This window comes from Ixodes scapularis, unplaced genomic scaffold (genome assembly GCF_016920785.2).
Source record: "Ixodes scapularis isolate PalLabHiFi unplaced genomic scaffold, ASM1692078v2 PGA_scaffold5__190_contigs__length_132052651, whole genome shotgun sequence".
Classification (NCBI taxonomy): Eukaryota; Metazoa; Arthropoda; class Arachnida; order Ixodida; family Ixodidae; genus Ixodes; species Ixodes scapularis.
Window position 1 is genome coordinate 31,658,427 of NW_024609880.1, and position 25,932 is coordinate 31,684,358.

Here is a 25,932-nt window from a genome sequence, read left to right on the forward strand (position 1 = left end):
TGCTATAATCACTTGCTGCCTCTTACCAGCAGTAGCTCTTAGTTTTTCTGTGAAAAAAAAGGTTTCGTGTTTGTAAGTTTTCTTTCCAGGTTTAAAACTTTTTTTTATCATGATCTTAGGGAATTAAAGACTAATCAAGCGAAAGATTCCTCTGAGTACAAAAGTACACAGAGGAACCACAACGCCACAAGCCTTTTTTCCTTGCGAAGAGTAGTTTTCGCAGGAGCTCTGAAACACCCTGTATATCAGCGTGTTAAAATTCGTGTTGTTTGACCTAACACTCTTATAAGAAAAAAACAACAACAAAAAACAGTAAAGGTGCGAGCTCAAGAAGTCTAATGAAGCCTACGCAGGCGAGCATACATGAGCAAACCCGCCTCGTCACATATTTAGTTTGAAATTTGTATTCTCTGGTTATACCGGGGACTCGTAAGAAAAAGAAAACGTTTGTCGGTCCGTGTAAATAAACTACGCATTGCAGAACGCTGGAACTCCGTAAGAATAGTGGCCTTTAGCAAACTGTTGACGTGCTCCGCGTACCGCACTACCGGAGCCTTTGAAGCTTTTAAGCGCGCGCCCCGTGGTCGCGGTACCACCCAGGCGCGCGCTTAATAGGTCCGGTAGCGCAGTACGCGGAGCACGGCAACAGTTTGCTAAGAGTCCCTAATGTCACGCCAGCGTTTGTGATAGAACGCTGACGTCTGAAAACATGACGTTACTTGGACCCAAAGATAATAGAAAAAAAGGCACAATGTCTTTATGATTGGACGCCCACCTAAGCCCAATATCGTCAAAAAACAACAACAAAACAAAGCTTCATGCTGCAATCCTGTAGCCTGCGGCACGATAAGAAGGTGCTCGCCGCTCGGAAGTCACTACGCAATGCGTTTTTAAGGCTGTCTGGAGTATCTCATCTGGCGCACGCTTGCGGAGTACCTCTGGGTGGCTGGCGGGAAGTGGGCTGAGGCTGAAAAAAATGATTTGTACGACGTATGCTTGACTGTGCTTAATTCTCAAGTTCTCCTACTGTCAGATATACTCCCAGCAGCTGCGCAACGAAGTCTCGAACCTGTCTCTATAGTTGATTTTTTCTGAAGTCATAGGTTAATCCAACTTTGTCATTAATAATATCGCCAGGCGGAGAATCATGAATGAAGTGATGATTTTTGTGTCCTATACGTCTGTCTCAATATTCACACCCTTTGTACAATACGGCAACCGTAAGTTGTATAAATTCAGAGCTGCGAATTTAATTTTTTTTAATGCAACGAAAGCCAAAGTCATAATTTTTTTGTTTCTTTGTTTTTGGATATGATGTTTTAGAGATTTTCGTTTTATTTCAGCTCGGAGGACAGTAAGCGTCGAAGTCCCCGATTGTTCTCCCGGAAAGCTTGTGGTACCGGCAGCGAAGCACCTTTGCAGCGGCCTTGGGCTGTCGGTTCCTGGTAAAGATTCCCTTGCGGTTTCCGAAGGCACGGCGAGGATCCTGGTCGGTCATGAAATCCGCGAAGTTCCAGACGTGCTCTCCCACGAAGTATCCCTTGCTGCGCAGCTGGTCGAACGCCTTGTGGTGATGAAACAGCAGCTGTGCCTGGAAGTCTTCGGTGAAGACAAAGGCTGGATCGGCGTGCAGTCCGGTCACGGCGTCAGCCCCGTACTCGCTGATCATGATGGGCTTACGGTAGTGGCCATGCATGGCTTCGTATTCGCTGATAGTCTGTCGCTCGATGACCTGCAGCGAGCCAGGATTGGTGTACCATGCCGCGTACTTGTTGTGCATGATGACGTCCATGTACTGGCCCTGAGAGGAAGCGCATTACGAATGTATACTCGAAAATAAACGCTGCAAAGTGATTTCATGACTATTTTGTAATTATTTAATTTTTTTTGAAATGGCAAACAAACGTGGCGGAACTTTCTAAAGTGTATGTTGCTACCGGTTGACTATTTTTTTCGCTTGTTTTTCAGGACCCCCAATGAGTTGAGCGTATTTCAGAGGTCTCAACGCAGAGAAAAAACTACGGTGCGCCCAGAATTTTATTTACATCAAATCGACACGCCTTCCTGATTTCTTGGATGAAAAGAATAAGCCCTTGTTCCTCAAAAAAAATTACAAATCTGCCGAAGGCATCGTAGGCGCATCTCCACGACTACCTACTCGAACCGTCTGGCTCATATACCTGAGAACGACATAGAATCTACAAGTTCTTAAATGCGTTGAACTAGAAGCGAACGGCAGGGCGTCGGCAATGGGCACCTACCTCCCTAGGCGCCAAATATATTTGCCAAGCTTCCCCACAGGCAGGCAGAGTCGGCTCTCGGTTGTGCAGCAGGCGATCTACCGAAAGTTTTATTACGCTTCCTTCAACGCGACGCCAGCGTCTGTCATGTACAATTTTCTAGTGCTTCGACTTGCTTTCTCTGATATTAAAGATTTCTTTAAAGAGCTCCGTGTCACCTTGAATTTCTGCGTGCCGTAATGGCCAGGTTGGCACCTGTCGTTGTACGGAGATTGGCGGTCGAGGCGCCGCAGGTGCCGCAGCCGCCACTGTATTTTGTTTTTCACGTTGCGCAATATGTCGGCAGTACACCGATGTAGGCAAGAACCGTCTGCTTAGCTGCGATCACCGAAGCTCGGAGGCCGTCGGGGGCGTCCCTCGTCTCGAGAAAATTGAAAAAAAAAGGAGCTTCCCTCGTGACATTTTGCTTGTGCTGGTGCGCATCTGCCACTCAAAGATAAGACACTGAGGCATTTGTAGAGCGTAGGTCTCGCAGTATTAATTGATAGTGAACCAAAAGCCGTCGCGCACCCACTCAAACACACACATTAAAAAAAAAAGAAAAACTTAACAATTGTAAGGTTTTTTCTACCCCTGTTATGGCGGCCGAATGTTGAGTGAAAAACCTGTTGCCCCTGGCGATTTCGGTACACGAGTTCCTGCTACTAGCTTATACCTGCGTGGACGGACAGCGATTCACGGGTTCGGGGAGAGTCCCTCAGCCAGCCTTCGGTCAAGATGGGTAGGTCGTATCAGAGTTCAGCAGCAGAGTTCAGTGGCTTCCAGTTGAATGATATTGCATTCCGTCCATGATCGTAGACAAGGTTAAAGAAGACACGGTTGCCACCACGAATGCGGACGTCTAAAATGAAAGCTTGGGCAATTTGGTAAGGCATGATGATTAAAATGTCCACAAAAAGAGAACACAGAACCGCTAAGCTTACAACTGAAGTTTAATTGTCAAGGCGCAACCTTATATTCGACGATTAATGTAACGTGGAATATAAGGTTGCGCCTTGAAGAATAAACTTTAGTCGTAAGTTCAGCGATTGTGTGTCTTCTTTCTTCTTTCCCATCTTTGTGCGCTGTATGTTTTAATCTTCGTGAACCGCAAGCTTCGCAACCTTATATACAGTCCCTTGAATGAACAGTGATGCAAGTGTTTATTCACGATTCTCACTTCGGGGATATAGGTAATATTTTTTATTGGTGCGAATGTTGGCGTTTTACGACCTTACCTATTGGCAATCTTTTACTGCACTCCATTGGAGCTGTTTGAAAACGGCTCTTAAATAGTGATATATTGCATGTACCAGAGTTTTGTGCAAGTGTAACGGTAGCCACCCATAGAGATAATTCAGGAGCTCTGGTTAAATTACGTCTATAATAATGGGCATAATTAGAAAAAAAAAAAGACACGGTTGTTACTATCTATGGGGATATCGAACCTGCAGACGCTCTTTTTTAAGCCACATCTGATCGATCTATTAAAAAATATGCTTTAAAAACATAATAAAAAGCAGCGCGAACCTTCATCGAAAGTTCATGCAAATCGGTGGGCACACTAATAGCTGGTCTGTCTGAAGCGCAACTGAGGTTTTTTTCTGGAAGAGTTGAAAAGGCGCACACTTGAAAACATTAGTTGGATGTAAAAAAATTATTATATTTTTTTATTATTTTATTGTAAAACTGCCTTTTTGATTTTTTTCTTCTTGGGAGCCCCAATTTTTAACGCTATGAATATTCCGATTTAGGGAAATGTTTCAGTTGGAAGGTGGCTTGCATGTTCTAATAGTTTTATTATTAAGTCGTTCATTGAGAGTTGCAAAATATATGAGTTCCGTAGGCTGATTAGGCTATGATTTTGATACAATTTGCCTATCATTCGCGTTATTCACTGTCTGAACCCTCAACCGTCATTTTATGCAGACATTTTTAGATGACTGTTAGTCATCTCTTTATCCGTTTTCATAATTTACTGGAATGCAGGCCTGGTGAGTATGTATTAGGTCTGGTACGATTACACTTCGGGAGTGGAAGAAACAGTGACGAAAACTCTAGTTACTGTGCCTGAACCACGCTGGACGGACCTTTGCTCAACGCAATTGTTCGGTCTGGACAAAACATTCGACACTTCCTTTAGGAAAGCTTGTATACGGTCACTTCAAAAATTGTGTACTTCTAAAATTCATCTTAATTATTCGTTCGAGTCCTTCACGCAGACAGGTTGCGATTTATGTTTAAACCATGAAGTCTATCAATTCAGCGTTAGGATACATATTAAGCAACCGACTAATCTTGTAGTTGTGCTGCTTATTATGCATTTACCTTATTATAACGCATGACGTAGACAGCACTGCTCATCCTACCGAATCACGAAGATTGTCAAACAAATTTATAAAAATCTAATTCTGCCAAATATTGTAACCTACAACTCGTTATATAATTTTATTAGGGAGTCTAACAAGGTGAAAAAAGAATAAAAGACGTTTACAAATCACTGTAACGCGAAATCAGAGCGCAGTTCTTGATGAGGAAGAGGCGTATTGGGCCTGCACAGGCTTGAACATGCTTAGCCTCACTGTGAAACGCGATGCATTGCCTCAAGTGGCAGTTCTTACAGCCAAATCTTTGTTGTAGTGGCCGCTGAGTGCCGCGGTCACTGGCCTGGTGGGGTCCAGCGTCTTGACATGGGCCACCAGCTCGCCGAAGTAGCGGTCGGCCTGTGGCTGGGCGGACTGCGGCTCGTTGACCACGGACCACATGATCACCGACGGTCGATTCTTGTCCCTCTGCACCAGCTCCGTCATGCGCTCCTTGTGCGCGGACAGCAGAGCCGAGTCGAAGGAACTGCGAGGAGGTTGTACGCACTCGACTATAAGATCGTTAGCATATATTTATTTCTCGCGAGAACACGTTGAGGCACCGCGGACTTGACTTCCAAAAGTATTTCTGTAGTGGTCCGGAAAGACTGCGTACAGCCCAGCTTTGAATGGGTACATTGATGGCTCAGATTGTATCTTGGGAGTTTTGCTTCACACCTTCTACTGCTTCTAAAACTCTATGCACCTGTAGAGCGAATTCTATTCATCTATAACGAGAAGGTATGAAGAATAGGAAATAAATAATCACAAATTTACGAGTTGCAATTATATATAAACCAGAAAAGTGACACCACATCCGTATCCACTCGATTTTTTTCGCCTTGAAGCGCCGTCGCCGGTGGTAGGGTGAGGTGAGGTAGACTTTATTGGGTCCAAGACTGTTAGATCCCCGCGTCAACCGAGTCTCTCTTAGGGAGAGACTCTTGACAAAGCGATCCCCTCGGTCGACAGACGAGACGCGATGTTCCCGGCGGCGTCCGAGGCCAGCTGGACTAGAATTTTCTGAGTCGTGGGGTCAGGATCACGCAGGAAGGATTCTTAGGCGCCTGGTTGCCTGGCTTGCTTGATGAACTCCTTATTCTTCGAATGAAGAAGCAGCTCCGGACACCCCCAGAGTATATGGTGGAGTGTGGCGATCTCGCCACAGTTCCTGCAAAACGGGTCGTAGGTATCTGGGTACCACGAGTGCAACTGCGCCGGGTTGAGGAACGTCTCCGTCTGGACTTGACGGAGGATGGTGGATTCTGCCTTGTTGAGAGTGCTGTGAGCCTCTGGGTAGGCTCGGCGTTCTACTCGGTAGTGGTCCAGCGCCCCCTTAAAGGTGTAGAGGTTGTCGTGGTTCCACGTGGCGAAGGTCGAGTGCTCACTTGGTGTGCTAGCCCGGTTGGTAAGAGCGCAGGCTGCACTGTGAACACTCTCGTTGCCTGGGAGTGACGCATGGGCTGGAGACCACAGCATGCGAACTGGGTGGTCAATCAGACGATGACCAGTGGCGATCTTGAGGGCTTTGTCAGAGATGTGACCACGCATGTAGTGGCGGATGGGGATCTGGGAGTCACTGACGATGACTTTCGTGGTGCTGAGGGTGAGGGCCAAGGCGATGGCTGCCTCCTCTGCCTCTGCACTGTTGCTGGTGTACATGCTGCTTGCCGTGAGGATTTGGCCGGAGCGATTCGTAACTGCAACGGTCATTCGACCCCTGTCAGCTGAGGCTGCGTCGACATAGGTCACCTCGGAGTCGTCGTAGCCTTGTTGTAGAGTGTTCTCCAGAGCCTTAACTCTGGCCGTGCGTCTGCCTGCATCGTGCACTGGATGCATGTGACGAGGCAGAGGCGAAATCTTTAGTTGCTCGCGTAGCTCGTTTGGAAGCCAGCCTCGCGTATTGTGCCCTGTTGGGTGGTAGTTGATGCCCAAAGATGTGAGGATGGTTCTTCCCGCTGTGGTCAGAGATAGCCTTTCGTAGTGGGCTATCCTCTGTGCCTCAATGATTTCCGAGAGGGTGTTGTGAAGCCCAAGCTTCTCGAGTCGCTTGGTCTCTGTTGAAGGTGTTAGGTGGAGCGCTTTCTTGTATACGCAGCGGATGATGCGATCGATGGCATCCCTCTCCATGAGTGTCAAGTCCAGGAAGGGTGCAATGTAGGCAATCCGGCTAATCACGAAGGCGAATGAGGCGAATGACATTCCGCTCTTTCATCCCGTACCGTTTTCCGGCGATTCTTGCTATGAGTCTTCCTACTTGCTGTGCGTGGTTACGGAGGACTCCGATGCTGTATGTGTTCTTGCCGTCCTCCTGCAACCACAGACCGAGTATCCGAAGTCGCCGGACCCGAGGGACGTCTTTGCCTCCGACCTGCAGTATGATGCCTGAGGGAGTTTTTACCGTGGTGCCGGCCATGAGTAGCAACTCCGACTTTTCCTGAGAGCGGGCTAGTCCGCGCTCCTTAGCGTAGGCTTCCACGACACGTATAGCTTCTTGCAGCGGGTCTTGGATGGCGCCATCGCTTCCTCCTACCATCCACAGAGTGACATCGTCTGCGTATATGCTGTGGTGAAGGTTGGGGATACCTTGTAGTTTCGTCGGTAAATCTTTCATGGCGATACTGAAGAGAAACGGAGAGAGCACCGCGCTTTACGGTGTTCCGACTCCGCCCAGAGTTTGCAGGTCAGATTGGAAACTGCCGATCGAGACCTGCACCTGCCTACTTGATAGGAAGTTCTGTATGTATTTGAAGATGCGCTCGCCCACATCAATGGAGTTTAGCCCACGGAGGATGGCTGCGTGGCTGACATTGTCGAATGCTTTGGAGATGTCCAGCCCGAGTATGGCTCTGGTGTCCCTTTTGGGTGCGTATTCCCGTGCCACAATCTGATGATACAGTCGGAGCATCACGTCCTGCGTCGAGAGCTTGGGTCTAAACCCGACCATCGTGTCCGCGAAGACTTTGTTGGCCTCTGCGTACCTGTTAAGGCGATTGAGTACGACATGCTCCAAGACCTTCCCGAGACAGGACGTGAGCGAAATGGGGCGCAGGGCTTCCAGTTGAAGTTTTTTCCCAGGCTTGGGTATAAACACCATCTTCGCAGTCTTCCAGGATTCTGGGATTTCTCCTTTTTGCCAGCAGACGTTGAAGTATGATGTCAGCCGGTCAATCTCTCTGTCATCCAAGTGCCGCAGTAGCTTGTTGGAGACTTCATCAGGTCCTGGAGCGGAGCGGGTCTTGAGCTCTCGGATTGCAGCCATGACTTCGAAGGGTCGGAACTCTTCGTCTAGCGTAGTGTTTGGCTGGCCCGTGTATTCCATCGCAGGTGTTGGCGGAGCTCGTCCGATATACTTGTTTTGTACTTCTTGGACAAGCTCGTTTCCATCTCCCTTGAATGAGTTCAGGATACACTCCATCTGATTTCGGACTGTGGTTCGGCTTTGTCCGGGGTCGAGGAGATGTCGAAGGATGTTCCACGTCTTTGGAGTGTTGGTAGCTCCTTCGAACTCGTTGCAGGTGTCTTCCCATTGCTTAGTTGTGAGATAGGTAGCGTGACTCTCGATGGTCTTGTACAATGCTGCGATTCGCTTGCGTTGCCGACGATTTCCTTTCTTTCGCCTTAAGCGTGCCTCAAGGTTTGCCTTCATTTCCCATAGGTGCAGGAGCCGACTGTCCGCCGCGGTCAGATTTGCTTCCTCGGGAATGTTTCTTGTGGCTGAGGCTTCAACTTCTCTGATGCCTGCGGTCCACTGATCCAGGTCCTTGATCCCTCCGTCTCGGTCCACTTCGTCAAGCTCCTGCCTGAAAGTGTCCCACTCGACTACTCGCAGAGGCCTTCCCATGGGCTTCGTAGGGCCGCGTCTCAGGAGGATGTTGAGGATATAGTGGTCACTGCCCAGAGTTTCCAGGGTGTTGTGCCATTCTGCGTCCAAGCAGTGACCGAGTGTGAGGCCTGGTGATGTGTCTTTGCATCCGCGCGTGGCTTTCCGAGTTGGCTGCGTCGGGTCTGTAAGTAGGTCCAGTCCCAGGGTGGCAATGTCCTGCCAAAGCTGCCGACCCTTAGCGCTGTCTTGCGGATAGCCCCATGACATGTGTGGTGCGTTAAAGTCACCAACGATGAGCAGAGCTTTTCCCTTGGCCATGTCTGTGGCGGCGCGCAGGAGCCGGTGAAACGAGTGTCGTGCCTTCGGAGGACTGTATACATTGAGGATGAACGTGCTGCGATGGCTCTTCTTCTTGCCCGCCAAGATTTCGATGAAGGTGTGCTCGATGTTTTCGATGCCGGTTGAATGAAGTTGTGCTGGTAGGCTGCGTCGCACTAGCGTGGTGACTCGTACGACCCCTGATGAGTTGGTGTGATTAAAGGCTTGGTATCCCGGAATGGTGATGGCCTTCCACGTTTCTTGTATGGCCAAAACGTCTACTCTGCGTTCTGGTGGTAGGGATTGTAGGCACTGGTGAAGGTGTCCCCTCTTCGGAGCCAAGCTTCGACAATTCCACTGCCACACAATGCAACCTTTACTTGTCTTGGCCATTGTTGGGTTGTGGGAGTCTGTCAAGGATGGTCTTCAAGTAGCGCTGTTCTTCGCGCATCTCGCCTTCCAGCTGGTCTATGCGTGTGTCTATGTCTTGGTTGGTCGTGTCCTGTTGCATGGCCACTCCTTCATCCTTGGTGGTTGTGCCCGAGGGGTTAGAAGTGAGTGGTGTCATGTTGCGGCGGACAGCCCTCCTCTTGGGAGTTGGTCCTGCTTCATTTCTCGGCAAGTCGAGTTGCTGCTGTACTGCGCTATACCGAACTTCGGCTTCCTTCCTTCGTCTTTCGGACTCTGCAGTTTGTAGCAGAAGTCGTGCTACTGAGTCTTGAAGGTTCTCCACCATAGTCTCCAACTCTGAGAGCTTGGTGGAAGTCTTGTTTGCAGTGCGTGAGGTTGGCTTGGTCTTGAGGTGACCGGCTACCACCTCGCTCCACCCGATGCTGTGCCTGGCCTTTGATCTTGACCTCGACCTGCTGGGTTTGGCTAGTCGACGGGGAGTTCTGCTCCGTGACCTGGATCGGCCCCTCGATCTTGATCTCGCGCGAGGCGTCTCAAGTGGGGGGAACTCGGAGCTGCGCAGGGTTGGGCTCTCGACATTGGTGGTATCTCGTGGCGGGCGTTGGGGGAGAAGCATGGCTATGGGTCTACCTTGTGTCGAGGCCTCCGGAAATATTGCGATGCCGTTCGTGTGGTTCATCGTTGTGTATCCAGTGTGGGGGCGTGGAGCCCTGAGATGGTGGTGATGATCATGGATTTGAGCTCAGCCACGATTCTTGAGACGAGGGCCGTCAGGGCTGCCTTGATTTCCGCCTGGATAGCCGCACGAAGCGTTTCATTCAGTTGTGTTGGGGACGGCGATTGTGGTGTATGCAGAGGTCGATCGCGGTTGATATTTCTCCGCACGGGCGACACCAAGTCTTCGGTATCGGCGGTTGTAGACGTCTCCCGCCGAGAAGGCAGGAGCGGGAACTCCTCTGTCTCTCGGAAATGTGGCTGTGATGATTGAGTGTCTGATAGTTGTCGGGCAGTACTAGTATTTTCCTGTGGGGTTCGGTTTTCGTCGGATGTTCCCTTCATTTGTGGATTAGCCTCGAGCAGACTTGAGAGCAGTTCTTTAACCAGTGGAGTGAAGGTGTGATGAAGGATCATTTCCGTCGCTACACACTTTTGGTGGAAGTCATTCAGCACCTCCGCGGAATTCCCCGAGTGACCGCACGTGCACCGCGCTGGTGTCGCATGCCCTCTCGACATAGTAGAGAAGAGAGGAGGAGGAGCAGCAGCGTGCGCCTCAGGCGAACTGGGAGGGGGACGGCCGCGATCATTTGGGGAGACCGGGAGCCGAGGCTGGTTGGGGTCGGCTGCCAGAGAGGTATGCGGGAGGGTTGGGTGAGTCCCACTAGCTGCTTTGCAGGGGAGGCTGGTTGGTTCCGTGGGATGCCTACTGCTTTTGTCATTCCCGCTCCGGCTTCTCTCAGACGCGTTGGAGGTGGACCCGTCTGTGTAAGGACGTTTTTCTTCCCTCTGGTGTTCTTGGAGCAGCAAAACAAGCGGTGCGATCGCCGGCGAACGCAGCCGTGTAATCGGCCGTTTCTGCTAGAAAAAAAAAACAACAACATCGCACTGTGCCCTGATCAGTCACATATTCGCGGTTAAATTGAGCATTTGGTTGTCTCATGAGCTGTGCCCGAAGTGCTCACTATTCTAGCGGACAGAAATGTTGCTGCAGAAGGAGTTCATCCGAAGTTGGTTCGTTTCAGTGGAGACGACTCTTGGCTAGCAGACGATAGCCGGTCCCTCCGGGCCTCGCGCCTTGCATTTGGCGTGCTGACACAAATGCTCCCGTGACGTTGGGTCGCGTGCCTCGCTCCAACGCTTTCATTGGGTCGCGGGGCCCTAGCCTCCACAGTTCGCTAAGTTATCGTGAAACGGAGTATAAAGGCGGCGTAATCATGTCATATTTTGCTCGCATGGGGCGCTGCTCAAACCTTGGAGCTAAAGGCTTATTTGTGCCATACAGTATAGTGGCTACAGTTTCAAGCACCATAACGTCGAAACCTTAAAGGTGGTGCAACTCCGATTTTTTCTTCATTGTGTCGGCGGGAAACGAGTACGTAACGTGGAAATAGCAAAGTGTGGGAGATTTCTATACTGGGGTCAACCGAGAAAATGAAACCCGGTTGTTCAGCCCCCCTACATAAACTACGTATGTCTGAAAGTTGAAACTCAGTCACAATATGACGATAGCGTTAAGGTCTAGATGTGGAAGTTTTAGACCTCGGCGTTGCCTAAATCAAAAGATAAAATGTAAAGGTGTAATTTCTTTATGAGTCAAAACAAGAAGAAAGAAAAGTCCGTGTCTGTGGCATTTATTTTAGTGAAACAAACATGTCAACAAGAAAGGAAACAACATTGTCTTTTTTGCTGACAAGTTTGTTTTTATTAAGTAAATGCCGCAGGCGCCCACAATATTTTGTTTTGCTTTTTGTTTTTGTTTTGACGAAGTAAGACGTGGGCATCGGCTCACAAATAAATTGTGTCTATCCTTTTTAGTTTTTGATCCAGGTAATGTCATGTCCTCAAAGTTTCGCATCCTATCCCCGCCGCTAGAGTCATATGCTGGCTGAGGAAGGTTCAGGCTTTTGTAGTGCATGATTTATTTATTTCGGGCCGAAAAAAATGGTTTATTTTTTTTTCTGACCGAACCGTGTACATTGGTAGAAATATAACCGAGACACCTCTTTTCAGTATGCGTCTCTGTTAACGAATGGAATCATCACACCGGATTTTCGCCGTATAAGTGGGATTATTTTAAAAGGCATGTTGACACAAATCATGGCCATCACAAAAAAATTTATATAGGTGAGAAGACGTTTGAATATTGCAACTGTCTAGCAGATCGTTTTTATTAGACTAAACTAAAAACTCCTTAGTTGATGTCAAATGGAGTAGCCGTAAAGGCTCAGCACTGGATAGAGTATATCTGTTGAATCTTATATTTTTAGGTGTTTTAAAAGTAGACATTCACATTTAAAACAATACTTGAAACAAAAAATAAGAAATAGTGGCTTTCTACAGTCATGTGCATTTACGGCGTGCAATTTTTGCTTAATATTTGGCAATAATCAGCTTCTTATTACAGAAAAACACACACAGACACTCTCTCTCTCTCTCTCTCTCTCTTGTGGGCCAGTCGATTCTGTCTCTATTTTGTTCTGACCAGAAGCCAAACTGGCAAATATTTTATACATATCTAAAAAAAAAAAAAAAAAAAATTGCATATTATAAGTAGAGTTCCGCGTTTTCGGTTTCTATTTTTTTAAAATTCGGCGTACTTTTTTCGGTGTTTATTTTAAAATTCAATTTTCGGTTTTTTTCGGCGTATATTTATGTCCACCAAAATTTATAGGCTTTTTTCGGTGTATATAAAATAAACACCAATGGACACCTGGTCAGATGATCCTTGTAGCTCTGATATTTTTGATCACTCAAATAATAACGGCACAGATATATTGAAAAAGAAATGGACACTTTATTTGGAGAATGTGTGCAACTGTAATGAACCAATAAAAAAAAAACAGAAGTAAAAACAAGTCAGATATGAAGCCTATGCCCAAAAACATGGAACTTCACCTTCTGTATATCAGGATTACGTGATCTTATTACAGTACACACGCATGTACTTTCCCAAGTTCTCTTCGTAGATCCGCACTCTGACTTTCCTTATGACACTGAGCTTTGAGAATGCCATCGCAACGCTAACACTGGACACTGGCAGGCTGAGGAGATGAAGCGCTGCCTGAGTCAAAATCGGCCAATCAACCACTTGTGAGCACCAAAAGAGACACGGTGCGACGTTTTGAAGCACAACACAACATGCAGAGCTTGCATCAAGTCAGTCTTCCTTACAACGAGTTTGAAAACACGCCCGTACATGGCGAAGTCATGGGGCATTTCGGACTTCACGTTCCGATCGATGACGCGCACAATGAACCAAAACGTCGTGAGGCCATCCGTGTATCCCATACATTCGGACACGTTTCGATAGACACTGTCGTTCCACTTTTTCGCCACGGATCTGCGGTACGACTGGAAGGTTAAAGTGACCGTTTCCGGTTAAAACTGATTTCAGAAAATGGATTCGACGTACTTTTATCGGTTTTTATCGATTTAAGTCGAAAATGCCGAACCTAGAAACTGACCTTTTTCGGTTTAAACCGAATTTCCGAAATTGAATTCGGCGTACTTTTATCGGTTTTTATCGGTTTAAACCGAAAACTCCGAACCCTAATTATAAGTTAGCTGCCGTAGTACTCATGCAATACTCTCGTAACGAAAACTAGTGAGCTTCGCGGTTGTAGACGCGAAATTTATAGAAAAGTTTAGTTTTAAGCTTAGAAAATAACTAGTTTTAGAAACAGTTCTGAAATCCTCTGATCTTAATCAAAATAATCTAATAAAATGGGGGGGGGGGGGGATCTTCGTCCCCCCCCCCCCCCCCCCCAATTAGGGTGCTAGACAAGGTGCCAGTAATTTGACATATTATTTCTATAACAGTTAGTGACACATACATAAATGTGTATTTAATAGCAATGTCGTGCATGGCTTTGCTATTCCAATTTCCTTTTAAAATCACAACCGTGCTCCAAAATACCTCGTCCTAAAAATGTATTTTATATGCGTTGATATAAAATAGGATAGGATGATCCTGGTACAGCACGACTGCTTCTTTTTATGGGGCCCGATTGAGGAAAGATACAAGCCACAGGTTCCTCATGCTGTATCTTTATATTTAACCTCTGTTACATGGAACGTACATTTTACGCAACCGTTTTTAGCCACATTTCTTTCAAGCTCAGTTTTTTATGTTGTAATACATTTCTAGAAATTTTCGAATCGATAATATTGATCCGATATAAAGCAATTACAGTATTTTCCTCTTCAACATTGGGTGGTTTAAGTTTCCTTCACAACTGTAGCCCTGTACCGCGATGCCTATTGTAGCGCGCTGAAGCAACTCGTCAGATGTAGAAAGAGGGCTTTCATCATAGTTGGTTTGGGTTTGATTGCCCCAAGACCAGAATATTTGTTCTGCTTCAGCGACTGCGGGGTCTAAACATAATTAGTGCGCACAAGCTCGTCTTAGATACGCAATTATTTGATAGGTAGAAGGATCCATATTTTAGAGAGTGGTACTCAGATGTTGTCTCAGCGGCTGTGACATCGTCCACGTTACTGTTAGCCGTATTTACAAACAGCGAGAATGATATGTGTATCTTGCTCATTTAAAAGTTTTTAAGGTCGTTTTCTCCTGCAGGATGCCACTTAAGACAAAAAAAAGTTTCGTTGAAGCGAAAAAAAAAAAAAACCAATAAAACCTGCAGAATGTTTTACATTAGACGCCGTGATTGTCCTCATGTGATGCGTAGGATACTCCACATTTTTTTATTGAAAGTACACATAATTTTCTCCGTTCTTAGATTTATTCTTAAAGCACGAACACTGAAAACTTTTGGTAAGTTCCAGTCACTGCAGGCCGCGAATTTACGACGTGGTGGAATAAACAACAACTTACTAACTTTCAAAAAAAAAAAAAACAATAATAATTACAGCCAAGTGTGCATGTAACCTGAAAATGTATTCCCAAATATTTTTTTTTATGCTGGCCGAAATCCAGCCAATCCTGGTTGTGAAGATTATGAAATGTAATGTTTTCGTATTTTCAACAGCATCTCTAAACTCTCTCGCAAAGGTGATGTCTTTTGCTGAGGTTGAGGGGGGGTGGGGAGGGTGGGAGTAAGAAGGCAGCCTACCATGTTCCGCATGTCGAGCTAAGATTAATTGCCAAGACGACACAAAGTGATCGTATTTATAAATCGCCCCAAAGCTATTCGAGCCACTGATACTCGAGTCACTTTACTTCGTACATTTTCCCGACTGTCCTCGTTCGCATTCTTTTTGCCGCTTGTTCCATAAGTGTCGTCCAACTTCGCGCAGACTCCAAAGGGTGCACCGCCTCAAGCCAGGTGATCGCGAGGGGAAGCCATACATCGCGACGTACGAAGGCGCGTTGCGCTTAGCGGACTATGCGAGTTGCGCCTTTGTTAGTTTCAAGTGTTGCGGCGTCGCCGTGAACGTTTCTTTTACAGCGGAGCTGTTAAGGGCTAGGTTTCCCGAGGATCGTGTCCGTGTATGTCGACACAAACCTATCTGAAGAGCTACCGCCATCTATAAGCGACGGTGGCGAGCACACAACCAGTATGGTTTCCGCCGTCGCTCGTAGATGGCGGCAACCTTTTCAGCTATAATAGAAGAATGGATAGTTGGGCGCATTGGTGGGAATTCATTGTAGGAAACAGCGTAAAAAACAGACGACGACGAAGCACACACTATATCGAGTACTGCTCCGCTGGTCTCCCTTTTCACAAAAGTGGAAAGGCTGAACGATGTTTTTTTTTTTTTGTAAAAAATGAGTTTTAGTAGATCGTTGCTATACTTCCGATAACAAGATCTGATACTCCGCCGATGCTTTTGCGTATGCATCGAATCGTTATCGGCTATCGTTAACGTAAGTACCGAAAATATGTATTAAAACTTTTTACCCCCGACGGGGATAAATAAATGCGACGCTCAGTTAAAACTGCAGGTGGCTACGCCTGCCTTTCTGGCTAGGGCTACACGCAGACGCAGATATAACTGTCTCCATCACTCTGCTCCCACAGCTTGGCTTGGGCCACATGCGTCGTTTCTCGAACGTTCCCCTATTTACGCAGCGTCGTATTTCGCTTTATTTTTCACTTTTCTTTAAATACAGAATGTGTTTTACCATTTAAAGGTCTATTCTAAGCCCCTAACGCCACGAAATGGCACGAAAACATAATTAGACGGCCTGGTACCTTTACGAGAAATGCCCTGTCCCTTCATTCCGTAATCCAATGCCCTACCTCTATGCGAGCGGAAAAAGGTTTCAGATATTATTCCGACACAAGAATTTTTGCAAAAATGACGTATTAATTTTTCTGCGCGTATACAGTCCACAAACATCCTCTGTGAAAGCACATTTACAAGTAGTCACGCAGAGACTATATTTGACAGCTTATACATGCGGGTGAAGTATTTGTATGGGCGTAGATCTGACCGCAGAGTCTAACTTGGCGATTCTAGGAAACTTCACGCAAGTGCACACAAGCAAGCGCAAACGCAGGCGCACCCGTACACACACACACGCACGCACACAGACATACGCACGCACGCACGCACACGCGCACGGGCGGACGCATGAGCACGCACAAATACAGGGTTTATACTTTTTAAAATGTAGGACACCTAGGCATGCATCAACTAAGGAGCACCAGTAGGGTTGACATAAGTGTGAAACACATGCACTGCTCACTCGGGATACATGTTCTGCAAGAAGCGACCGAGTTGCACGCGGTTTCTCCGCGTGTCCATCGATATTCCGGTATTTCCACAAACTATAAAGACCCAACAAGGAGAACATGTTGTTTGGGTCTCTACACACCCCTGAATTATTATGCTAGATTGCAACACATAAAACAATGCGCTATATCAGGGGTCAACAACCAGCGACCCGCGAGGGAACATTATATGGCCCTCGGCACGCGGTCAGAAGAGCAACGCTCCCCCCCCCCCCCCCACACACACACACACACATACGCAAAAGTCACTCACACCCACACTTTCCGGGACTAATGGCGCAAGTAATATGGTTAGTTGAGAACTATGTGTAATCGTATCCAGCATAAATTTCGTTCGGAATCGCGGGTTGTAGGATTGTCAGTTTCAACACATTTTTTCACGCTAATGGGTTTATATGGGGAGAATCTCCGGTGAGCTTGGCACGCGACCCAAGAAGAGAGTTCGAAGTACGGTTCGCCGAGCATCAGCCTTGGTCAAGTTCAAGAGCATTGCCAGATCGATCTCACTAACACGCAAACCGAAGATAACTTTTTAGCTTGCATTCGAGGTGAATGGCTCCATTAAGTTTCTCCCTGAGCTCCCAGAAACAATATTTTTAATCTTCAAAAGCGTGCAGCCGCCTCAGTCGCAGTTCTCGCTATAGGCCAACGCGTATTTGCGAACAAGCAAACACGAGCGTGCGCAGGAACCAGATTCGTGCGAAGTAGAGCATCCGCGCATGCGTCTTGCCAATTAATAGCATCGCCATCGCGACGTCGTGACGTCACGGCCGCGCGTTTGTGTATAAAGAGCGTATATCTGCGAACGTCTTTTTTCCAGGAGAGAGACCACGGAGTCAAACGTAGAGATGAGTCCCTCCGAAATGTTTTACGATTCTCAGTTAGTCGCTGAAATGTGAATCTTTGCACCGTGGGATATTGAGTAAGAGCGCACAAGTCAAGGAACATGGTACCATCTTTGCATTTCCCCCTGAGCCGAGCGCGGACGATGTTAGGAGCAGAAGGGCCAATCAAACAGCGTAAAAAGGGCAACGTCATGGTGTGCTCGCTGCGCTTGATTGGACTAGCCAGCGGAGGAGCGCGCACAGAGAGACGGCGAATACCGGTTAGTCCTATCAACTGCAGAGAGCACGCCATGACGTTTGCCTCTTTCGCTGTTTGATTGGCCCTCCGGCCCATAACATCGGCCGCACTCGGACCTAAGCTGAAATGAAGTATAGTTGCTTCGGATTTTGTGAAGCCGCGGCCTATGACGCCACTATTTCACTGTTAAATTCAACGGGAAGGTTTACATCACGTGGCCTGAACAAAAATTAAGTTTCCCCTGTAAAATGACGTCACATGGCTTTACGTCACGTGACCTCTACACAAAGATCAGTTTCCCCGCTAGATTTAGCGGGGAGATTGACGTCACGTGGCCTCGACACCGATTCAGTTTCGGCACTTCATTTAGCGGGAAAAATTACGTCACAATTACGTGTCACGTGACCTATACACAAATTCAGTTTCTCCGCTGGATTTAGCGGAAAAATTGGCGTCACGTGACCTCAACGCAAATTCAGCTTCCCCGCTAAATTTAGTGGGGAAACTGGATCTGCATATAGGTCACGTGACATAAAATTAGGAGACATCATTTTCTCCTCTACATTTAGCGGGGAAATTGAATTGGTGTTGAGGCAATGTGATGCTAAACGTTTGTGACGCAAGAAGTTTCACGTGATCCAACAAAATTGCCTAGCAATTTGCCATACAATTTTAGAAACCTGCGACAGTCTCCAATCTAACGCCAACGCGGGAAATCACCAGCTTTTTTTTCTGTTTTCTTCTTTTTCGCCTGCCGCATTTGTGTTACAGCTGCTGCGAGTTGACAGACGGCACAGAAAGCCGAGAGGCGCCACCGTGTACTTCAGCGTACCCTTGAGCAACAGCGGGACTCTCGTCGATGACTGCGATGCCCTGAGCGTCGGCCTGGTCCATGAGCTCTTCGGAGTACGGGTAGTGGGACGTGCGGAACGAGTTGGCCCCGATCCACCGAATCAGGTTGAAGTCCTTCACAACGAGCGCCAAGTCCAGGCCTCTACCCCGAATCTGCGTACAGTTCACGATGGTCGAGTAAGTCTGGGAATCCTGCATCACTCATTTTCTTTTTTCTTGAAGCATATGTAGGTTAGTTTGATTATTTCACGAAATTATAAACTTAAATTCCAATAGACCGATCTCGCTTAGCGTTCCACACGTACGTGACGCCGCCGATAGGAGGCAGGTTTCAGTGCACGGGACTGCTCGGGCCGCCTCGGGTTTGCATATCAAATACAACGGCGAGCAAATTGTCTATCACCAACTGAGGAAACGAGTTCGTGAACAAGAGTCAGTTAAAAATTAGTTGTACGTACAGACCGTTGATATACTTTCTGTTTGATGCGTTCAAATCATCCCTTAAATTTCACTTCAAGCGCTTGCTCACCATAGTTGCTCACCCCTTATACTTATAATCAACAATATCTTCTTCGTGTTTGTTTTGTAATACTGTTCCTAACGGTAACTCAGCAACAATGTGCTATTACATTTTATCATCCCGCATGTCAGCGCCGTCTGATCACCAGCATAAAAGTACGAATTTACCTACTTGTTTTATTTTCAATATTTATTTTTCTCTACAAATCTCGATTTATTGCAATTACCTACCGGCCCCTAGCAACAATCATAAAATGATTATTTCGACAATGATAATTAAGCAAGACGATCTATGTGACCTTGTGTAGCCCGTTCCTTTCTCCGTGTGGCTTCCTTTGCACGCGCTCTCCCCCGTGATGCGTTCGGGCACAGAGAAAATTAAATAAAATCGGGCTGTGAGACCACTTGCATCGAATTCGGATATAGGTCCTGCACCCAAACCGAACTTGTCCAGTGCGCGAAAGATGCGAAGATGTACAGCGGGTGTAACATTTATCGCGGTTATGGGTACACGGGAGCACGTAGAGTCTGCGGGTAGTGTCAGGACACTCTCACGTCCCGGTGCGCAACTACAGCGCATCTGCACTGTGTCTGCATCGCGGCAGTTGCAGTTGCGTACCGGGCCGGCAAAGTGTTGTTATAGTACCCCATGACACTTGCTTACTTCCGTGTTCTCACAGACTGTGAATAAGGTATTACCTTGTTCGTTGCATTCGATCCCCTTCGGTCCCTGCCTATACCAAATTTAGCCTTTAACTGTTTATTTTCTCAATTAAAAGAGGAGGGGAGGGGGGGCGGGAGGGGTAATTTGGGTAATTTTTTGCAGATTGGTGGCCGTTCGTGTCGACTTCACTGCCAATTTCGGCACGTGTCATTTGCTCCATGATCGTAACATCACAGAAGTGTCGAGCTATCCTAAAGGACGTCATTTCGGACACCTACAGAGCTGTTTATACTACGACATAGCATCAGCGAGCATACGCGAGATTTTCTTACTAGTTTTTGCATCGACGCCACCTTTCCTTTACCTAAGATGGAGCTCGACTCACGCGTACGCAGAAGAGTGGTGCACTGCGTAAAAACATCCACATAGTTCGGGCTTCGATCACAATACTTCACCCAGTATCAAAGTTCGGGTCAGCTTGAGTTTTCTAAACAGCTGCTAAAGCCTAAAACAATGAGCCGAGAAACTGAGAAAGAATAGGACACGAGCGGCACGTGGGAACGTCCGAACGCTGAGCTTTCTTTGGATCTAATTGACAGATAGTGGGTAGAGCTCAAGGCAGCTTGCGTTGAGGGCTTCCCACAATCGTTCAACAAGGCCAATCAAAGCTCAGCGTTCTGACGTCAGCAGAACTTCTGCAAAGGAGGCCCACGAACTTGCGCTCCGCATAGACACAAGGCCTTCGGCCTCTTCCTCCAAACGTCGTCACTACTGGATCGACACAGAGCCTCCTTGCTTTTGCCCACACCGCCGCAGCCAGTGTGTCTTGTAGCGTCTCCCAACGAATGCGACTCATGCGGTGGCGCCAGACGCACGCATCTGCTGCCACACGGCATACCCTCGTTGAGTTTGAGCGTGTTTTCCGCTCGGTGTGGGTTGGGAATCCACTAACAATGACAGCAAGCGCAGGTCTTATCGTCTAGGTGGCATTAACTCACGTCGGCGTCCTCGTGCATGCCGAAGCCCGTCAAGTAGAGAGGACGCTCGTTGAGCAGCAGCTGCGTCTCCGTGGCCCGCACAGTACGCAGTCCGAACTTCTGGTAGTAGACGTCAGTGACGCCGTCGAGCGTGGCTTCCACCTGCGAGAACGGGGAAGTTAATGACCATTTGGACAGCCTTGGTCGGTAGTCCCCACCGACCGCGAGCTCTACTTCCGGCTTCACGTGGGATTTTCTCATCTGGCTGGCTTGAGTCGGTACGTCGGCTTCTCTTATTCCTACCTCCATGATCGAGAATAATTGCTTGGATTATATTTCAACAGCTTCAGCAATATGCCTGTGTTTCTCGGCCAGGGGGCGCGATCGCGTCCTCAAGACTCGTCCGTGTAATCCTATGGCGCCCGGAACGCGTCTCCCACTAATGCGGTTACCGTGTCAAAAAAAAAAAAAAAAAAATTGCGGTGGGTTAGTTTGGCTATGCCAGGATATACACCGCGTGAGCTTATGCGCACAAAAGGAGAGGCGCTATCAAGCGGCTCCTGTGCGGCGTCAGACTTGGCTACTGCGCAACGGAGGCGCACAGCTGGGCACGCGGCGGCGCCAGTGCGTCTGCCGCGGCTATGACGTCACTGCCCTGGAATGCGCAGACCGGCCAGGCGCGCGCGGTAGCGGCGGAGCGCGCGGCGGTGGCGGCGGCTCCGGCACGCCAGCTGTGCGCCGTGTGACGTCACTGCTCCTCGCGCATGCGCAGACCGGCGAGGCGCGCGGCGGCAGCGGCTCCAACGCGCCAGCTGTGCACCGTGTGACGTCACTGCTCCTCGTGCTTGCGCAGCACGGCTCTTTGACAGCCACGCGAAACTGCTCAACCTCGGCCAGTGTAGCTCACGCTATAAAAGTGGCCCATTTCCGCCTGATGGCATCGCAGAAGTGTCGAGCTGTCGCCGGTCGCGATCTTGGCGGTGTCCTAAACAACTGTAATGTATCCGGGAGACGCCTGTTCTGCTTCAGGTCACTCTCCAGCTAGATAGTCCACGGAAGCAGCCGGGACTTTGAGGACCCTTGACGAGAGCGACACTCACGACTGCTCGTGCTCTTTGCCGGAACTTCTACGATCAACCTCCAGGATCGCGACATCCGACAGCACGACATTCCGGCTTTTGTGATGTCATTTGTTGCCACTTCGGGACCTCGAACGCACCATTCGGAATAGGACCATAAACGCACCAATCCGAGACGCGTTCCAGGCACCTATAGTAATGCTGACTGTAGCGTTTGCAAGATGCGACCATACTGACAATGAAATCCGCCTAGAAACAGAAGGAGAAAACGAGATGAAAGCGCGCGGAGGTGTCAGAACGCCGAGCTCTGCTTGGAGTGATTAGTGGTTAGACCTAAAGCTAACTGCCTTTGTCTCCACTGAACTCGTAGAGCGCGTTTGAATGCGAGAGCCAAATCCCGGACGCCGGCATTCCGCGTTCTAACGTGTTCGATGAATGCAGTGCAGACAAAGGCAGCTAACTTTAGGTCTACCCACTAATCATTCCAACCAGAGCTCAGCGTTCTGACACCTCCGCGCATTCTGGTCCCCTCCTCTCTTTCAGTTTCTCAGCGCATAGCTCCCGATAATGCACGATCCACGTTCGAACACAAGCGTCTGTCAGGTCCTGTTTATGTGTGCTAACACAGCAAAAAAAAAAAAAAAAGGTGCAGTTTGTGGTTTTAGCGTTTTATCGAAATGCCAAAAAGGCGTTCTTTATAGTTCATTTTTTGTTTTCTTTCATAGCGCCTATGAGCAACGTAAAATAGCTTAATGATGCGCAATCAAAATGTGCCATGAAAATATTATATTTTGCTCGCCAGAGGTGCTGCTCAAAACTCGAGAGCTATATGCCTATAGGACTGTTTTTCTCGGCCAGAGGGTACTGTTACGTCCACGTGACGCGAGAACTAAAAAAAGCGCTTCCGCTAGCGCCTGCGAGACGTGACCATTTCATGCTGACGTGAAGTGACGTCCTAGCGTCCCATTATGATCGATGTACGGGCAAAAACCAGCGCCTGTTAACTTTCCTCGGCATCTGTGTACGCGCACTAACACAGCGTGTAAAAGAGAGTAACGTAACCCACAACCAAAACGTGACCTAAAATATAAGATTTTGTTCGCCATGGGACTCAATCAAAACTTGAGAGATATAAGTATATAATTGAAGGAACGAGTTTATAAGAGAGCGTGGGAACAGACGGGATAAACACAAACACCAAGCTTTCAAATCGCCAGATTGAACCAGCTCGACTTTATGCCCATCGTGTAATTTACAGTCGCTCACGAGTATAGAAGCCCTGAAACCCAGATGGTTGAATCAGGATTTTCTTGAAGGTTGGTTTGGCGCCTCGTAAGCTTGAATCCTGTTCCTGGAGTGAAAATGAAAAGACAGTTAACCCTCATTCGTGATACGACTTCCTAAAAACGCCTCTTCTGAATCCAGTGGTTCTCAACCATTGATGTTTCACGAACCCCTTGTGCATCGGCGGATATGAAGACCTCGTTTGTGGTGAGGGAAAGACAAATGTGTAGGTTAATTATTATGATGATTTATTAAGCGGGTGTAACTAAGGGCCAGTGTAAAAAAGGCTCTTCTCATTGACATACACACGAGAAAACTCACCCGAAAATTGGAACGTTCCTTCTCAATCTAAAAAAATACAACTTTTATTGCCGGACTTGACTGATAAAGCAGTGCTTCGCGGATCCCTAGAATGCCTTTCCGGACACCCGTTTGAGTACCACTGTCTTAATCGTTGCTGCTTGTTAGGCTACTCAGAGCTGAAACTTTGAGAACATACAGTAGCGCTTTAGACACGGACAAGAGGGGAGAACAGGACAACAAAATCCTCTACACTGTTAGCAAAAATAACATGCCCAGACGTGTAAACCGTTGTCCCATAGCGGACACGTCGAAACGTGTTCGTTTTACACGAGCCCATCTGTGTTTTTCGTCTACACATGAGGTGCTGTGTAAACTTAACACGCTACACCGTGTCTGCCTTCCGCAAAACCGTTTCGAGCGTGTTCCTTATGAAACATGGCCGCCAGCGGCCGAGAACAGGCGAGAGACAAGCCCAGCGAGCCGCGCGCCTTTCAGCTGAAATGAAAGCACACAGGGCGCGTTAGTCCTCGTTCGATGTCTTTTATACACAGTAAAGTCTCCAAGCGGCGGACCTAGCTACTTGCAAAGGTACGTACGTGCGTTGTCGGCGGTCGGCGGCGTCGGTAGCTTCAACAAACCGCTAAAAAAAAAAAAAAAAAAAAAAAAAAAAAAAAACGAATGCCGAATTTACATAGATAAATAACTTGAGCAAACTATTTAGAATCGGGCGGTAACTTGCGCCACCTATCGAGATTTCTAGCAGCCTGTTTTTTTCAAAAAAGACGAGTCTGTTAACACTGTGAACGATCACGACTACACAGCAACCCTACATACAACGCAAGGAACACAAGTACCACGTACTACACAGCACCGACATATACACAAACACAACAACCGACACTACACCCGACACTTTCTACTCGATATCCATTTCTCCCCGCGGCGGATATAAGCTTGACATGTGCGGGTGAGCTCTTTGGTCGCTGACCATTACAGATTTATAGAAGAATACACAAAACACGGCGCAATGGACAGCCGTGTTTTAGAACTGTTTGCATTTAAAAAGTATGGAGGCAAAATCTATAATGTTAGTCCGCTGCAATAAATAACGATATGTTAACAATAAATCTTAAACCGGTCATGAAAAAGTTAAAATTTTTGTTATTTTCTTGCTTGACCAGTGTTATGAGCAGTCCGACTAGCTTGAATCAGATAGGAAAACAAATTATTGGGATTTTGTCATTACGTATACAATAATAAATGAAAATGATCCTTGCGCAAAGCATTTTTTATATATTTTTGAGAAGGACATCCGGACATCCGCCCAATACTTCACTTCCGCTAGTTGCAGCAGTTGCAGTACGGGAGCAGACGCCTTCACTTTTGGGGCGTTTTGGTGCAGTTTGTTGTCGTATGTCGTGTCGGTGTCGAGAAGAGCGGTGGGGCTTGGGAGTTTGTGACCGGTGTTATTCGTGAACACTGATGTGGGGCGCTGATGCGTCTTTTTTTTTTTTTTTTTATACTGCCACCATCCCGAACTTTGCAGATACACGGGCCCGTAGCAGTGCATTATGCTGAATCGCGAGCTTCCTCTCTGTTGACGTCGCTTTCCTGGTACCACTCGTGGATACTGCAAGCGTTTAAACAGTGTGCACCGTCTCGCCTACATCCCCGGTGACGTACTCGACCTGTTGAAACTTATTGCTTCCGTCATTTTAGAGTACGCAAGGCAGTTATCTCGTTGGTCTGGTTTCGGTTATAAAAGCAAGGCAAAACGCTCGTAGTTCCCGCCCTCAGTACACGTTGGACATCTTCCACACTTTGACACCAGATAACTGAATGAACGAGGATTTACATTCACTTCCGAGGTTACTCTCGCCGCTTCCTCACCGTTGAGCAGCAGGATGAGCTGGCGACAAGCCGCGGATGAAAGGCTTGAGCATCAACAGCCCAAGCGCACTCGGTGCCGATGCGGGCGACGCGGGTTTCTGTCAACCGGGAGGCCAGCACAAACCGTGACCGTTCCAGCTCCTCGTTATGACACGGTGTTGCAGAGAGCAGGGTAAAATACAGCTACACGGATCACCGAAGCAAACGACTGCTATCTTAAATCTTGGCTTGTGATTGCGCCTTTGTAGTAGATCATCTTATTCGTTTTGCTGGAGAGACGCAAATGACGGGCATAGCAAAATCGCTTGCATATTCCGCACATCTCACAAAAGCATTTACCCTGTCACCTTGCGAAAAGCGCGAAACACGGAGTCCGCACCGTCTTCAGCTTCCCGTTTTTTACCTGCTTCAGAGCAGTTTGTACCTGCTAGTAGATATGCCTACTGAAACTTAAACAGGGCAGTGCCAGAGAGAAAGAGACAAAGTTGGGAAAGCTTGCTCGCTCTCCAATTTCTCAACTCCCAAGTGATTGTACCATAATAAATGCACCAACGCGTCTTCCAAAATAAAGAAAGAGCACTTAGTTCACAACATAAACAATGGTCTCAGTACATGCATCTGTGGGCAGGTAGGAAACCTTGCCCTAATTTATTCACGCCGCATGAT

The 25,932-nt window shown here is 47.7% G+C and overlaps 1 protein-coding gene across 2 annotated transcripts in view; it reads right to left on the reverse strand.

Moving 5' to 3' along the window:
- Window positions 1-1,243: 1,243 nt before the first annotated feature.
- The window catches only part of LOC8042692 (beta-glucuronidase), an 80,572-nt gene continuing 55,883 nt past the window's right edge, over window positions 1,244-25,932 (reverse strand). Inside the window, exons 6-9 of one of the 2 annotated variants that reach the window (XM_029984713.4) lie at window positions 20,732-20,872; window positions 18,531-18,703; window positions 4,901-5,129; window positions 1,244-1,732 (exon numbers count right to left, since the gene is read on the reverse strand). In XM_029984713.4, coding sequence (XP_029840573.2) covers window positions 1,340-1,732; window positions 4,901-5,129; window positions 18,531-18,703; window positions 20,732-20,872 — 936 coding nt within the window. In that variant the 3' untranslated portion in view covers window positions 1,244-1,339. Of the gene's footprint in view, window positions 1,802-4,900; window positions 5,130-18,530; window positions 18,704-20,731; window positions 20,873-25,932 lie in introns of both variants that reach the window. The other variant, XM_029984714.4, reaches the window with a different exon arrangement.